The 18,251-nt window shown below is 36.6% G+C and overlaps 1 protein-coding gene across 1 annotated transcript in view; it reads left to right on the top strand.

Annotated features, from left to right (window-relative positions):
- Positions 1-17,978, top strand: part of CREBL2 (cAMP responsive element binding protein like 2) — a 29,157-nt gene extending 11,179 nt beyond the window's left edge. The window contains exons 2-4 of the mRNA XM_036909556.2: positions 4,854-5,051; positions 12,440-12,584; positions 14,894-17,978. Of these exons, the coding sequence (XP_036765451.2) occupies positions 4,854-5,051; positions 12,440-12,584; positions 14,894-14,898 (348 nt within the window). The 3' untranslated portion in view covers positions 14,899-17,978. The remainder of the gene's footprint in view (positions 1-4,853; positions 5,052-12,439; positions 12,585-14,893) is intronic.
- Positions 17,979-18,251: the final 273 nt, after the last annotated feature.

Genomic DNA, 18,251 nt, shown 5'->3' on the forward strand with positions numbered 1-18,251 from the left:
TATTGGTTACTTAGGAATGTCTTTTGTTTTTTATCTGTCATATTTATTAGGTACTTACTACTGTGTACTAAGATAGGATTATGTGATGAAGTCCCTGCTGCTTACTTTCTAAAAATCATGACATCTAATTTTAGCTGCTCTCAAAGAAGAAAGTGTTAAAAACAAGTAGTTAACAGAAAAGAAGGACCTTCATTCTTCTAAGTAGACTTTAACATTTAATAACATATAATAAAGATAGACCTGGTATTGCAGAGGCCCTACTGAAATCCAATCTAATATCCTACTTTTGTGAAATAAGCTCTCTGTGGAAAGTAAGAAAAAATCCAGTGGCTAGCAGGTTTCTTTTCTTAGTGCTGGTGGGTAGGAAGACAGGCCTTCCGAGTGTTTCCCTTACAGCCTTCTATCCTCAGCTCACAAATGTGTTTTGGGCAGGAAATAGGGGTAAAATGGATAATGGATAAAGAGGTACACTGTTGTAAAAGAGAGCTAGTTAAGTTTTCATGTGGGTCTATGTCAGTGGAAATAAAATTAGAACAGAAAAAAAGGTAAATATTTGGGTTATTTTCATAGTTTTTTTTGGAATTTGTGTTGGTCGTAGAAATCAGTACTTTTATTTAGCCACATTAATGTGCTTCCTCACAGAAGAAATAGAAGAGAGCAATGACAACATAATTATCATTCAGTTTGTGAAAACATAATGAAACATTGGTAAGAATGATTTTTGGCCCAGAGATATTTAAGGAATTTGCGCGGTTGATGTCAGTTTTAGTTTCTGGTTCCTTATTTCTAATTAACTTCCCCTATCTGTCCACTGATCTTTATGGCTTATGAAACATGTGAAGCTCAGTTGTTAAGGCAAGTAATATACTAACCTACATTTGTATAAATACCTCTTTCATTACAAAGTGCTCTTATACATCATTATCCTTAAGATTTACAGTAATCCTATGATGTACTTGACTCATTTGAAAACTGATACACTAGTCAGATTTTAGCTGGCATGAAAAGCCAAAATTTCACTCTACCACTGAGGAAAAATTAAGCTAAAGAAGTGGTGGTTATGTGGTTTTAAATGTAATTTCACAAGAGATAACCTAAAATACAGGAACCCTGGATTTGTTTACTATGCCTTTCTAGTAAAAAAAAAAGAATAGTTCCAATTTATATTGCTACCATGAAAACTAAACAAAGGTTTGTAACTTCTCTTTGATTTGTATGACTGTGCTAGATTTGTTTCAAAAGTCAGTGAAGTCTGTGAAGTACATTGTGTCCTCTTGCTGGCTTCTCAAAGGCAGCCACTCCTGAATTAATTAAAAACAAGAATATATGAGGTATTAGATTATAGTGTTGTGTGATTGATGACTCATTTTACTAAAGAATAGATGGGATTACCATTTCACTTATAGGTGTGAATTTATGCTATAAATATATTGCTTTTTAAGAAGTATAGTAATAACAAATGTACTTTGTTTTAATGTAGGGTGATTTCAAAATATTTTATTAAAATTGTATAATTGATGTGATAACAAGCATAATTTAAAATTTGACCCATAGTAATATTTGGTTCAACTAGTTACCCTCCAATTGCTATTAAAATATTTGACTCTGAAGAAAAGTTTCCTGAGGTGTATATTATATAAAAAGATGATGAAAAGCTTTAAAAGACCAGTCTTGGGTAAGTTGTAATTAATTTGGGAGTAGTACTGAAGCAGCGAGCTTTTAAGATGGTGATGGAAAGGAAAGGTTTTTTTCTCTCCTAGAGCCTTGGAGTATTCAGTCTCATTTCAGAGGCACCCTGTAAAATGTTAGATGCAATGGTTAGCCATCATGTTATGACAAAAGGTCTGGTAAATGTGGCTGATTTCACAGTTAAAGTTTGGTTTTGCTGACTTAACCATTATACTTAGTAATCATCTTATCTTATAGGCTCCTGGACATTGTTGGTATGTGATTAATAGTGATCTCAAACAAACTGAGTTTTTATATCCAAGTGAATATTGATCCTTTGAGTTTTGTTACCTGGAAAGACTACTATATTTATTCCAGTGATCTGTGAGTGTTTGAGTCTTGCATCCTCTCTTTTAGAATTGCTTTTAAAGTCTCAGAAATAATATTCTTTCAGAATGCTAAAGTCACAACATTTTTATTCTCTGAGTGTAGTTTTCAGAAAGAATTAGACAATTTTCAGAACCTCATTCAGATAATCAAATTAGGAATTTAAATAATAACGTATAAAGTAATGAGGCATACTGTGTTGTGGCTTGTAACAAACTAGCTCCAAAAGCCAAAATAAGTTTGTTCATTGGAATAAATGTACCCCCCTGCAAGGTGACTGCCTTAAAGAAAATGTATTTGATGTATAAGTTGAGGTTCATATATTTAAGGGTGTGTCATCTTTACCTCATAGTTATATCTGGTGTAAGAACTTGGGTTGGTTCCAAAGCTAAACAATGAAGAAGATTGAATTACTTTGATAGTCACCAAAAAATTGTGCCCATGCAGGTAAAGGAATAACAGGGATATTCAGAGGATGTCTTATGACACCAGAAGCAAGGAAATCTCCTGAGACCTTCTAGGGTTATAATTACAGGCTTCTAAAAGCAGGAGAGAATCATCCTGAAGATTTCAGGGACTTCCTGTGTGTTCCTTGGGCTCAAATATTTGAAGAGAGAATTATTAGCCAATTGCTTAGGATACGTATTTATGTATAGACACACACTGAATTCCGCCCCCCCTTTTTTTTTAGAGTATTCTTGATATACACTCTTATGAAGTTTTCACATGAAAAAACAATGTAGTTACTACATTCACCCATATTATTGTGTCCAACCCCATATCCCGTTGCAGCCACTGCCCATCAGTGTAGTAAGATGCCGCAGATTCGCTATTTGCCTTCTCTGTGCTACACTGTCTTCCCCATGATTCCCCGCACAATGTATGCCAATCATAATACCTCTCAATACCCTTCTCCCTCCCTCTTCACCTGCCCTCTCCCACCCCTCCCTTTTGGTAACTGCTAGTCCCTTCTTGGAGTCTGTGAGTCTGCTGCTGTTTTGTTCCTTCAGTTTTGCTTTGTTGTGATACTCCACCAGTGAGGGAAATCATTTGGTACTGGTCTTTCTCTGCTGGGCTTATTTCACTGAGCAAAATATCTTCCAGCTCCATCCATGTCGTTGCAAATGGTAGAATTTGTTTTTTTCTTATGACTGAATAGTATTCCATTGTGTATATGTACCACATCTACTTTATCCATTCATCTACTGATGGACACTTAGGTTGCTTCCTTATCTTGGCTATTGTAAATAGTGCTGCAATAAACATAGGGGTGCATATGTCTTTTTGAAACTTGGATCCTGCATTCTTAGGGTAAATTCCTAGGAGTCGAATTCCTGGGTCAAATGGTATTTCTATTTTTAGTTTTTTGAGGAACCTCCATATTGCTTTCCATAATGGTTGAACTAGCTTACACTCCCACCAGCAGTGTAGGAGGGTTCCCCTTTCTCCACATCCTCACCAGCATTTGTTGTTCTTAGTCTTTTCAATACTGGCCATCCTAACTGGTGTGAGATGATACCTCATTGTGGTTTTTATTTGCATTTCCCTGCTAATTAGTGACATGGAGCATCTTTTCATGTGCCTGTTGGCCATCTGAATTTCTTCTTTGGAGAATTGTCTGTTCATATCCTCTGCCCATTTTTTAACAGGGTTATTTGCTTTTTGGTTGCTGAAGCATGTGAGTTCTTTATATATTTTGGATGTTAACCCCTTGTTGAATATGTCATTTACAAATATATTCTCCCATACTGTAGGATGCCTTTTTGTTCTATTGATGGTGTTCTTTGCCATACAGAAACTTTTTAGTTTGATGTATTCCCATGTGTTCATTTTTGCTTTTGTTTCCGTTGCTTGGGGAGATGCATTCAGGAAAAAGTTGCTCATTTTTATATTCAGGAGATTTTTGCCTATGTTGTCTTATAAGAGTTTTATGGTTTCATGACTTACATTCACATCTTTGATCCATTTTGAGTTTACTTCTGTGTATGGGGATAGACAATAATCCAATTTCATTCTCTTGCATGTAGCTGTCCAGTTTTGCCAACACCAGTTGTTGAAGAGGCTGTCATTTCCCCATTGTATGTCCATGGCTCCTTTATCGTATATTAATTGACCATATATGCTTGGGTTTATGTCTGGACTCTCTATTCTTTTCCATTGGTCTATGGGTGTGTTTTTGTGCCAGTACCAAATTGTCTTGATTACTCACACGCAGAATTTTATATACATATTTTGTGTTTTTTCTAATTGTAAACATTTTAAAATATTTCATTTTTAAATTAAATAAAGGCGAAAAAGTTCAGATAAGGAAAAAAACCGTTTATGTCACACCTATCAGAGAAATCCTCATTGACCTTTTGCTAACATTCTTTCCTCTCTGTGTTAATAATGTTGAGATCATACTGAACTTGCAATTCTGAATTTTTTTTTTTTTTACTTATTCTCAAGTAAATAAAAATTCTTTGTGAAAACAATATTTAGTGTCAGTCCTTTAGTTTTTTATTATCTATCCACATATGGGACATAAAGTTTACTGTTAAGCTAAAGTTTATTATTGAAGAAATAATAAAAGCTTAATATTATTTCATCTCTCACATTCATGGTATCAAAAGTATCAGAAGAAAAATTTATGAAGCAAAGATTCATAAAGCATTTGATGGGCTTATGCTTTCTTAGTCCCCTAGGCTTCATTTATTTATTATTTGTAAGTGTTTTCCTTGCTAGTATGTAGCCAGAGTCACTTTCCTGGACACAGAACTAAGAGAAAAAAAACATATTTCTTCTCTCTCCTGCTGAAGGTGGTTGGAGGCAAAGTAAAGAAGCCTGGCAAACGTGGTCGGAAGCCTGCGAAAATTGACTTGAAGGCAAAACTTGAGAGGAGCCGGCAGAGTGCAAGGGAATGCCGGGCCAGAAAAAAACTGAGATACCAGTATTTGGAAGAGTTGGTATCCAGTCGGGAAAGAGCCATATGTGCCCTCAGAGAGGAACTGGAAATGGTAAGAAAGTCTGTTGCATGACACAATCCACCTAAGCTTAGTAGTCAAGTATACATTCAAACACAAAGATACCTATTTTCACCTATTTTCATACACTGATGGTAGGAACAGAATGTACATGACTATTTCATTGAGGGATTGTTTGTGATAGAAAAAAATGGAAAATAACCCAAATGTACAACAGAGGATTGGTTAAATTATATATTGGTTTATATATATATAAAAAACATACACAGTGTGTATTTACTGATGTAGAAAGATGTTTACAGTATTATTGCTAAGTGGAAAAAGTAATATAATAGTATGTAACAACATACACAGCATGATACCATGTGTGTTTAAACATATTTATTTGGCATGTTTTATTCATTCAGACCCCCTTTGGGTAGTGCCTATAGAAATGTAACAAAACAGGTGAAAGTATGGAAACCTCACTACTGTAGCTTAGGGGAAGAGGTGGCAGGTTGGAGAAAAGGGAGAGAGTGCTACCATGGACATTACAAAACTGAGACAACCTACCTCAGTTTTTTTAGAAGCTAAAAAGTAAGGTTGGAGCACAGAGTCCAGACATACACTACTCAGTAGATTTTTTTTTTGTATAATTAATATACAATCACCAGAGCAACATTGTGGTTACTAGATTCCCCCCATTATCAAGTCCCCATCACATACCCCGTTATAGTCACTGTCCATCAGCATAGTAAGATGCTATAGAGTCACTACTTGTCTTCTCTGTGCTATACTGCCTGCCCCGTGCCCCCCTACATTATATGTGCTAATCATAATGCCCCTTAATCCCCTTATCCCTCCCTTCCCACCCATCCTCCTCAGTCCTTTTCCCTTTGGCAACTGTTAGTCCATTCTTGGGTTCTGTGAGTCTGCTGCTGCTTTGTTCCTTCATTTTTTGCTTTGTTCTTATGCTCCACAGATGAGTGAAATCATTTGGTACTTGTCTTTCTCTGTCTGAGCATAATACCCTCTAGCTCCATCCATGTTGCTGCAAATGGTAGAATTTGTTTTCTTCTTATGGCTGTGTAATATTCCATTGTATATATGTACCACATCTTCTTTATTCATTCATCTACTGATGGACAGACACTTAGGTTGCTTCCATTTCTTGGCTATTGTAAATAGTGCTGTGATAAACATACAGGGTGCATATGTCTTTTTGAAACTTGGATCCTGCATTCTTAGGGTAAATTCCTAGGAGATGAATTCCTGGGTCAAATGGTATTTCTATTTTTAGTTTTTTGAGGAACTTCCGTAGTGCTTTCCACAATGGTTAAACTAGCTTACATTCCCACCAGCAGTGTAGGAGGATTCCCCTTTCTCCATATCCTAGCCAGCACTTGTTGTTCCTTGTCTTTTGGATGTTGGCCATACTAACAGGTGTGAGGTGATATCTCATTGTGGTTTTAATTTCATTTCCCTGATAATTAGCGATGTGGAGCATATTTTCATGTGCCTGTTGGCCATCTGAATTTCTTGTTTGGAGAAATATCTGTTCATATCCTCTGCCCATTTTTTAATAGGGTTATTTGCTTTTTGGGTGTTAAGGCTTGTAAGTTCTTTATATATTTTGGATGTTAACCCCTTGTTGAATATGTCATTTACAAATTTATTCTCCCATACTGTAAAATGCCTTTTTGTTCTGCTGATAGTGTCCTTTGCTGTACAGAAGCTTTTTAACATGATGTAGTCCCATTTGTTTATTTTTTATTTTGTTTCCCTTGCTCGAGGAGATGCATTCAGGAAAAAGTTGCTCATGTTTATATATTCAAGAGATTTTTGCCTATGTTTTCTTCTAAGAGTTTTATGATCTCATGACTTACATTCATGTCTTTGATCTATTCTGAGTTTACTTTTGTGTATGGGGTTAGACAATAATCCAGTTTCATTCTCTTCCATGTAGCTGTCCAGTTTTGCCAACACCAGTTGTTGCAGAGGCTGTCATTTCCCCACTGTATATCCATGGCTCCTTTATTGTATATTAATTGACCATATATGCTTGGGTTTATATGTGGGCTCTCTATTCTGTGCTATTGGTTTATGGGTCTGTTCTTGTGCCATTACCAAATTGTCTTGATTACTGTGGCTTTGTAGTAGAGCTTGAAGTCAGGGAGCATAATGCCCCCTGCTTTATTCTTCCTTCTCTGGATTGCTTTGGCTATTCAGGGTCTTTTGTGGCTCCATATGAATTTTAGAACTATTTGCTCTTGTTCATTGAAGAATGCTGTTGATATTTTGATAGGGATTGCATTGAATCTGTAGATTGCTTTAGGCAAGATGACCATTTTGACAATATTAATTCTTCCTATCCATGAGCATGGGATCTGTTTCCATTTACTGGTATCTTTTTAAATTTCTCTCATGGTGTCTTGTAGTTTTCAGAAATAGGTCTTTCACTTCCTTGGTTAGGTTTATTCCTAGGTATTTTATTCTTTTTGAAGCAACTGTGAATGGAATTGTTTTCCTGATTTCTCTTTCTGCTAGTTCATGGTTAGTGTATAGGAATGCAACAGATTTCTGTGTATTAATTTTGTATCCTGCAACTTTGCTGAATTCAGATATTAGATCTAGTAGTTTTGGAGTGATTCTTTAGGGTTTTTTATGTACAATATCATGTCATCTGCAAACAGGGATAGTTTAACTTCTTCCTTGCCAATCTGGATGCCTTTTATTTCTTTGTGTTGTCTGATTGCCATGGCTAGGACCTCCAGTACTATGTTGAATAAAAGTGGGGAGATTGGGCATCCTTGTCTTGTTCCCAATCTTAAAGGAAAAGCTTTCAGCTTCTCACTGTTAAGTATGATGTTGGCTGTGGGTTTGTCATATATGGCCTATATTATGTTGAGGTATGTGCCCTCTATACCCATTTTGTTGAGAGTTTTTGTCATGAATGGGTGTTGAATTTTGTTAAATGCTTTTTTGGCATCTATGTAGATGATCATGTGGTTTTTGTCCTTCTTATTACTGATGTGGTGGATGATGTTGATGGATTTTCAAATGTTGTACCATCCTTGCACCCCTGGAATAAATCCTACTTGATCATGGTGTATGATCTTTTTGATGTATTTTTGAATTCAGTTTGCTAATATTTTGTTGAGTATTTTTGCATGTATGTTCATCAGTGTTATTGGTCTGTAATTTCCTTTTTTTGTGGTGTCTTTGTCTGGTTTTGATATTAGAATGATGCTGGCCTCATAGAATGAGTTTTGGAGTATTCCCTCCTCTTCTACTTCTTGAAAGACTTTAATGAGGATGCATATTAGATCTTCACTAAACTAAAATTAAAAAATTTTAATTCAGCAGTGAAACCATCTGGTCCAGGGATTTTGGTCTTAGGTAGTTTTTTGATTACCAGTTCAATTTCATTGCTGGTAATTGGTCTGTTCAGATTTTCTGTTTCTTACTGGGTCAGCCTTGGAAGGTTGTATTTTTCTATAAAGTTGTCCATTTCTTATAGGTTATCCAGTTTGTTATCATATAATTTTTCATAGTGTTCTCTCATAATTCTTTGTATTTCTGTGGTGTCCATAATGATTTTTCCATTCTCATTTCTGATTCTATTTATGTGTGTAGACTGTCTTTTTTTCTTGATAAGTCTGGCTAGGGGTTTATCTATTTTGTTTATTTTCTTGAAGAACCAGCTCCTGCTTTCATTGATTCCTTCTATTGTTTTATTCTTCTTGATATTATTTATTTCTGCTCTAATCTTAATTATATCCCTCCTTCTACTGACTTTGGGCCTCATTTGTTCTTCTTTTTCTAGTTTTGTTAATTGTGAGTTTAGACTGTTCATTTGGGATTGTTCTTCTTTCCTGAGGTATGCCTGTATTGTGGTATACTTTTCTCTTAGCATGGCCTTTGCTGTGTCCCACAGATTTTGCAGTGTTGAATTATTGTTGTCATTTGTCTTCATATATTGCTTGATCTCTTTTTATTTGGTCATTGATCCATTGATTATTTAGGAGCATGTTATTAGGCCTCCATGTGTTTGTGGGATTTTTTGTTTGTGTAATTTATTTCTAGTTTCTTACTTTGTGATCTGAGAACCTGGTTGGTACAATTTCAGTCTTTCCAAATTTACTGAGGCTCTTTTCGTAGCCTAGTATATGATCTATTCTTGAAAATGTTTCATTTGCACTTGAGAAGAATGTTGCTTTTGGATGGAGTGTTCTGAAAATGTCTGGTAGGTCCATCTGTTCTAATACATTGTTCAGTGGCTCTGTCTCCTTACTTATTTTCTGTCTGGTTGATCTGTCCTTTGGAGTGAGTGGTGTGTTGAAGTTTCCTGAAATGAATGCATTGCATTGTTTCCCCCTTTAATTCTGGTAGTATTTGTTTCACATATGTAGGTGATCCTGTGTTGGATGCATAGGTAATTATAATAGTTATATCCTCTTGTTGGACTGAACCTTTCATCATTATGTAATGTCCTTCTTTGTCTCTTGTTACTTTCTTTGTTTTGAAGTCTGTTTTGTCTGATACCAGTACTGCAACTCCTGCTTTTTTTCTCCCTATTAGTTGCATGGAATATCTTTTTTCAAGGATATCCAGGGACTGGATTCTTTCAGTCTGTGTATATCTTTGGGTTTGAAGTGAATCTCTTGTAGGCAGCAGATAGAGAGATCTTGTTTTTTTATCCATTCAGTGACTATATATCTTTTGATTGGTGCATTCAGACTATTTACATTTAGGGTGATTATCGATAGGTATGTGCTTATTGCCATTGCAGGCTTTAGATTCATGGTTACCAAAGGTTCAAGGTTAATTCACTTACTATCTAACAGTCTAATTTAACTCACTTAGTATGCTATTACAAACACAACCTGAAGGTTCTTTTTTTTCCCTCTTTTTTCTTCCTCCTCCATTCTTTATAAACTAGATATCATATTCTGTACTCCTTGTCCCTTGATTGACTTTGGGGGTAGTTGATTTGATTTTACATCTGCTTAGTAATTAATTGTTTTACTTTGCTATGGTTTTATTTCCCTTGGTGACAGCTATTTAGCCTTAGGAATACTTTCATCTATAGCAGCCCCTTGAAAATGCTCTGTAGAGGTGGTTTGTGGAAGGGATATTCCCTCAGTTTTTGCTTATCTGAAAATTGTTTAATCTCACCTTCAAATTTAAATGATAATCCTGCCAGGTAGAGTATTCTTGGTTCGAGGCCCTTCTGTTTTATTGCATTGGATATATTATGCCATTCCCTTCTGGCCTGTAAGATTTCTGTTGAGAAGTCTGATGATAGCCTCATGGGTTTCCTTTGTATGTGATCTTTCTTCTCTCTTCAGCTGCTTTTAAAAGTATGTCCTTATCCTTGATCTTTGCCATTTTAATTATTATTTGTCTCAGTGTTGTCTTCCTTGGATTCCTTGTGCTTGGAGATATGTGGACTTCCATGGCCTGAGAGACTATTTTCTTCCCCAGATTGGGGAAGTTTTCAGCAATCATTTCTTTAAAGACACTTTCTATCCCTTTTTCTCTCGCTTCTTCTGGTACCCCTGTAATACGAATATTGTTCTGTTTGGATTGGTCACACAGTTCTCTCAATATTATTTCATTCTTAGAGATCCTTTTTTCTCTGTGTGCCTCAGCTTCTTTGTATTCCTCTTCTCCAATTTCTATTCCATTTACCATCTCTTCTACTACATCGAATCTGCTTTTAAATCCCTCCATTGTTATGTTTCATTTCAGATAGGGAATTTCTTAATGATTGAATCTCCGTCCTAAATTCATCCCTGAGTTCTTGAATATTTTTCTGTATCTCTATGAGCATGTTCTTGATTTTTATTTCGAACTCTCTATCAGGAATATTGGTTATTTCAGTTACATTTGGCTCTTTTCCTGGTGTTTGCGAGATTTTTGTTTGAACCAGGTTCCTTTGATGTTTCATATTTGTATGTGGCGCCCTCTAGTGACCAGAAGCTCTAGTCTCTGGAGCTGCTCAGCCCCTGGAGTGATGTCAGGGGTTGCAGGAGAGCAGCACTGGTACCTTGGTGGGGGAGGAAAGAGCTATTTCCTGCTTCCTGGCTGCAGTGCCTGTCTCCACTGTCAGAACCAGTGGGCCAGCACACAGGTGTAAGCCTCTGTGCTTTGTGTCTGTAGCTACCATAGGTGGGGCCTCCCTCTCGCTGACCTGATGCCAGGGCAGGGACTGCTGGTTTGCAAGCTGGTGCTGGCAGGCCAGGTAAAAGGCGCAACAGGCTGCATATCACAGTGGGGGTCCTCGGAGCTGAGTAGCCAGCCAGGGTAATGGAGCGCCTGAAGCTCCTGAAAGTTCCCAACCTGCTGGGCAGAGCGCACCCAGACAACCTTGTCCACCTATCCCTTCTCCCATGTAGCAAGCTCCACGCAAACCCCACCCCTTAAGCAGCCCTCTCTTTGCTAGGAAGCCACTCAGACTGCCCACCTTTCCTTTGTCCCAGAGCAGCTAGATGTGGATCCCTGTCCTCCGCACATGGCTGGAATCTCAAGTGTCTTCAAATATTCTGCCTGGCTTAGCTTTCCAACCCCCTAATCTCCAGAGCATCATGCAATGTAGGTTTGTGCTCCCAAAGCAGATCTCCGGGGCTGGATGTTCAGAAGTCCTAGGCTTTCACCCACTCCCTTCTCCATTTCTCTTCCTCCTGCCAGTGAGCTGGGGTGAGGAAAGGGCTTGGGTCCCACTGGATGAAGCCTTTGGTACATTACCCTGTCTCATGAGGTCTGCTCTGTTCTCCAGGTGTATGCAGCCTTCTTTCCTGTTACTCTTTTAGGATTAGTTCTATTAACTATATTTTCGTAACATATGTCATTTTGGGAGGAGTTCTCTCTCTCACCTCTCACTCTGCCATCTTGAATCTCTACTCAGTAGATTTTTAAGATGTGTACTGAATTTGACTTATGCTATAAATTTTTTCTTACTTTCTGCATTGTAAGCCACTTGAGGTCATAATCTTCAGACTGATCAATTTTTGTGTGCCCCAAAGTCCATAGTACACACTCTGGTAGAAAGAAGATGTTTCATGAATGTTTATGAAAGAAAGGAAATTACAAAATTCTTTATTTTAGGAGTAGAAATAATGTGACAAGTAGCAAAAAACATATGAATTCTAACTACTGGCATATTGTGAGATGTTCTTTTAACCAGAGGGACCTTTTCAATCTGAGCAGTACTCCAGGATTTCACAAGAAGATTGAGCAGAAGTTTTTTGCCCTCTTCCAAAAGATGGCAGGCCTTATACATGTCTTAGGTTATAAAGAGCAGATACAATGGAGAGTGGGATTCCCAGCAGTCAATGCAGTACATCTGGGTATGGGAGTTCTTGTGTATAGGATTTCTACTAGTGGTTCCTGAACTCTGACTAGTAGAATTTCACTTCAATATATTTTACATATTTCAGTACAAGCAGTGGTGTATGGCGATGGACCAAGGAAAAATCCCTTCTGAAATCAAGGCCCTACTCACTGGAGAAGAGCAGAGCAAATTTCAGCAGAACTCAAGCAGGCACATGAAAGCTGGGAAGACAGACGCTAATAGCAATTCCTGTGCGTACAATACATGGGAGAGTTTGTAGTACTTTCCTCACTGTGTCTTTGAATAAAATGTTGCTGTTATTTGTAGTTTACTAAGCAAGTGAAATGGTGTTAGATTCTAAATGTTGAAATGTGTTTTACGTGGGGTCTGTAAAGAGCAACCAGTACATTTTTAATGAAATTCTTGTATTAAGTTGCTTAGTTCATAAATGGAAGTATACCATCCTAGTTATTGTTAATAATATCTTTTGTATTTTGATTTATAGCTTAGAAAGTACTTTCATATATTTGTCTTACGTATTTCCTGTAATAATTGTATTAAGGAATTACCCTTGTTGTTTTATAGGTGAAGGAATAGAGGGCTGGGTAGGGTGCTCAGGATTACACAGCTATAATCATAGAACCTCTCCTTACCCAGTCCAGGCTCTGTCTAGTATAGTAGCCTGTCACTGAAAGGATTTTTTTTATAAAGATAAAATTCACATAACATAAAATCAACCACTTTAATGTAATAATTCAGATTCATTTACACATTCACAATATTGGTCAACCACCACCCTGGTCTACTTGCAAAATATTTCAGCATCCCAAAGAAAACCCCGGACTCAGTTAGCAGTTACTTGTTATTACCCTCTCCCTCCAGCCCCTGGCAGCCATGAATCTGCTATCTGTCTGTGGATTTACCTATTCTGGGTATTTAATATAAATGGAATCATACAGTATATGACTTTTTGTGTCTGCCTGTCTCACCTAACAATGTTTTCAAGGTTTGTCCATGTTGTAGCATGTACCAATACTTCATTTTATGGCTGCACAATTTTCCATTATATATGTATACCACAACTTGTTTATCCATTGTCCATTCATGGACATTTGTTTCTACCTTTTGGCTATTGTGAACAGTGCTGCAATGAAAATGTATGGACAAGTATGTGTTTTAGTACCTGTTTTCAGTTATTTTAGGTATATGCCTAGAAGTGGAATTGCTGGGTCATTATGGTAATTCTTTATTTTAGAGGAAACACAAACTCTTTTCCACCGTGGCTGAAATAATTTACATTCCCACCAGCAATAAATGAAGATTCCCATTTCTCTACATCTTGCCAACACTTTTTATTTCCTCTTTTTAAAAAATGTAGTCTTCCTATGGGTATGTAATGGTATCTGACTGTGATTTTGATTTTCATTTCCCCTAATGACTAATGATGTTGAACATCTTTTCTTGTCCTTGTTGGCCATTTGTATATCTTCTTTGAAGGAATATCTAAGCTCATCACCCCTGTTTATTTTTTAATGTTTTTGAGTTTTTTAATTGAAGCATAGTTGACATACAATACTATATTAGTTTCAGGTGTACAACATAGTGATTCAGCAATTTTATACATTATGAAATGCTCACCATGATAAGTGTAGTTACCATCTTACAAGCTTACTACAGTATTCTTGACTATATTCCCTATGCTGTACATTTCATCCCCATGACTTAACTTTATAATTGGAAGTTTGTACCTTTTATCCCCTTCACCTGTTTCACGCATTCCCCCTTTTGCCTGCCCATGTTTTAATTGAGTTGTTTTCATTTTGTTGTTGAGTTATAAGAGCCCTTTATATATTCTGGATTCTAGACCTTTATCAGATAATGTGTTTTACAGATATCCCATTCTGTAGGTTGTCTTTTCAGTTTCTTGATAGTGTTCATTGGTACACAAAAGATTTTAATTTTTATGAAGTCCAGTTTATCTATTTTTTCTTTTGTTTATCATATTTTGGGTGTCATGTCTAACAATCCACTCTCAAATCCAAGGTCATGAAGATTTACCCTTATGTTTTCTTCTAAGAATTTTATTGTTTTAACTCATATATTTAGGTCATTGATCCATTTGTGTTAATTTTTCTATGTTGAGTGAGGTAAGGATCCAGCTTAATTCCTTTAGATCTAAATATCCAATTGTCTGAGCACCATTTGTTGAAGAGACTATAAAGATTTTACAATGAAAATGTCATGTGTTAATTTATTCATCATTGTGATTGCTTTGGGAACACTTGAAATAGTTATAGGGAAATGGTTTAAATTTCTTGTTTTAGAAAACTTTTTAAATAAAATTGAAGGATTGGCTTTTGGATAACTTACTAGATAAGGTAATATTTGCTTTAATCTAGATTAATGAAAATAACCCAAATCAGCTCAGTTCTTTTTTTTTCAGTCTGTTTAAAAACAGCCTTCTTATAGATAAACAAATTCATGCATTATAAAACAGATTAACCAAACTTCATTGACTTTAAAAACATTTTTACATTGGTAACTTTGATTTATTTTTCAGGGTGAAGAGCATATAAATGATGAGTCAGTGACTGAAGCCAATTCTCTTATTCCTATGGAGGATGAATGGGCAAGATTATACTTCTTGGCTCCATTAACTACCTACTGCTCAGTAGTCATCTCTGTAAATCTGTAGTTTGTACTGAAGTGTGTGATGATAGATCTCAAAGGATTTTGCTTTAACTTTCAACACTTAGAAAATTTACAAAATTCAGACCTGTTCTGGTTAGTATTGCCACCCATTGAATTTAACTGTTACAATGCTTAAGAACACAGAAATAGAAATGGGTGAAGAATGTATTTTTGCACCTTAACTCCACATTGCTTTATTGTTTAATTTATATTCTCTCCATGTAATTCATGTAAATGTATGTATATGTATGTATAGGTATCACCTCCTTTCATGTGCTTGATTGTCCTACAAAAAGAAACCAAATGGGCTGATTACTAAGTTCTCAGTCTTTATGGACCTAACCTTATTTCATTATATTTACTTGAGTAACGTATATTTTCTGCATGAACCATGATTTCTCCTGTGAGCCATTCCAGCATAAGCTGTGAATATGTATTAACAAATATATATATATACATTTCTATTTTTATAATCCATGGTGGTATGCCTGTTTTAAATAATGTACATGTTAACAAAATCTGTCAGGAAAGCCCACAAGACAGCCTCTATTTGAAACTTCTGTGGCTGTCTTTTCAAACAGTATTTACAGAACTTTGCTAGGGCCTAATCCATATTTGGAGAATAATTAGTCATATTTTATTAAGCGAGAGGTAACCTTTTAGGCATTTCAGCAGAATACATCATTTGGCAACCTAGAGTATATGTGTATGTGTTTCTCTTGTATGTCTATATATGTATGTGGGGACGGTAGGAGTGAATGTTCACACACATTTCCTTGTGTCGTTAACTAACTTGGAGAATTTTTCTAAAGAAAATAGGATGAAATTACCTGCTGAGGTCGAGTTCCTGCCTCAAGAGATCTGGAACAAAATGAGGGATGAACTGCTAGTACATCTAATTTCTGTAGCCATAACCAGAACACTTAGTTTCTTCCCTGATGTGAGTTTCCTTATGAGTATTCTAAGCCAAAAACAAACACACCAGGGGTGTGCGTCTGGTTCAGCCCCGGCTGTGCCTCTGCTCTGGGGTGAAGCCCTGGAGCCGAGAGTTGTGCACAGCACCACAACACAGCTCGTGGGCTTGGTAGGAGGTGCAGGAAGCCAGGTGGTTCTCTCCGGTTCCCATCACAGCCACATTTACTTTCTTCCTGCCTACCAGGTGGAGTGATGGTTGGGGAATTAAGCACATAATATGATACACTCAAATAGACCTAGGAATCTTTCAATTTCCCCAGAGAGACACTTCATCACTCTCTCTCCTCTTTCCCATAGTTAAATCAGGAGTCGTGCTCTCTGTTGCTGCTAAATTATAATTGCTCTTTGGTCTTATGAAACAAATATTTGGCTTTCAATTAAAACATGTTATGAAAACAGCAGTTTAAGAGGAAGCATTATAGTCTAGGTTGTCTGTGAGGTGGAACATGAGATGGACCACATAGTTTCAGAATACAGGGTACTGTCCCCCCTTCTCTTAGGCATGTGTTTGAATAAAGTGCCTCCCCTTAGCCTGAGTTCCTAAAGGTCTCTTGTGCTTAGGTTGCAAACTCAGATCTCTAGTCTAGTCCTGTGTGACTACTGATAAACCACTAGCCCAGCCTGTTGGGTCTCTGTTTTGGAGGACTGGGGGTTTAAGAGTATGTAATGTCTTTTTAGGATCACAAATATAAATAGACTAAGGATTGTTAATATTCCAGTCTTCAGAATTTAAGTGTTTTAAATATAGTGTTCTGATTCTAATGGGTGTGTTTTTGTCATCTGGTCTACTCAAATGTATATTTCTATTCCACAAAATAACCCAAGACTTCTTGGTTCGGTACCCTTTGAATTGCCCAAAAGAGTTGTCTTCAAAACAAACATTCCAGAATGAATGTGGCTCTTCAATGGAATTGCCTGCATTGTGCTTGAAGTATTTCTTCTCTGGTTGTACCTCTAATTTACAGTCATTTGAGCTACCCCCTCCCCCACGAGATCTTTACAAGAGCAGTGACTTCATCCCCAGGTAGAGGATGTGTAATTCGGGGTGAAAGTAAATTGCAATTTATTTGAGTTTATTCCTAAACCTGTTTGCTATTTTGGCGTAGATCAAAGCAGGAGAAAGTTCCTTGTTCTTAAAAAGGAATGTTTTGATTACTCTGGGTTGTGCCAGCTGCGCACTTTGGCCACTTGAAGCATGTTAATAAATGTCACTGACTGAAACAGCTGGAACATTCTTTCCCCAGTCCAGTCACGGAGCAGCCTACCGAATCCTAGTGTCTCTCACTACCTGTAATGACAACACACAGGCCGAGAGAACACGGAGGAGGGTGAGAGCCCGGTGAGCTCCGTCCCCTGGACCAGTGCTGTTCTCCTTGCTTCCTGAGTACACAGTAATGTTTCCTTTTTCCTTTTTTCCCCACCAAAGAAAGGAAGATGAAGGGAAAAATAAATTTGTGTATTTAAACCAGTGATATTCTGTCATTAATTTAGCTTAGATTTGCCATATATTAAAGCAATGGAATATAATATGGAGTAAGTTTGACCAGGTCAAGTTTTAGGATATAGTTGAAGTTCTTAAATTTTTTTTTCTATTTTACCTAAAGTCTTTCTGTTACATCAAAATTAGAATCTTACTGCAGCAAATTCATATCACTGTTTACCAGCTAATTGACAGTATTTATCAGCATTCCTGTTTAGCATTTTATCATTGAACTAAGATAAACTTGATTTGGCTCATTAAAGAAGTATAGGTTTAAACTGAACTTACCTTTAGTTAAAATAAAGGCAAAGAAAATTTTAAAATGTAAATGCTATATTTCACAAGAAATCTGTTGCATATTATTAATTACATATGTAGTTTTTAAAGAGAAGATTATTATTAAGCCACATGGTATTTTGGGCATTGAAGGAATTTTTCTTTCTCTGAAGAGCATTGTACAATAATATTTTTATGAAAAATAAAATGCCTTCACTAGAAATATCTCAAGTTGTCTGATTCACAGTGCTGAATATGTCTGTGTAAGCAAAGTGTAGTAAAAAGAGTGTGAGATTCAGGCAGAAGAACAGGTCTTGGATCCATTTTCTGAGTTACCTTGAATTCTTGATAATCTCTCAGCCTGTTGCTCATCTCTAAACAAGGGAGAGGATAATGTTCACAGGGAAATTCTGAGAAACTGCTTCTTAAGTAGTAAAGAAAAGTACTACATTAAATTTAAAATGTTTGCCTGTTCCTGGGTCTGACTATTATTAGG

Source organism: Manis pentadactyla, chromosome 14, assembly GCF_030020395.1.
Source record: "Manis pentadactyla isolate mManPen7 chromosome 14, mManPen7.hap1, whole genome shotgun sequence".
Lineage (NCBI taxonomy): Eukaryota > Metazoa > Chordata > Mammalia > Pholidota > Manidae > Manis > Manis pentadactyla.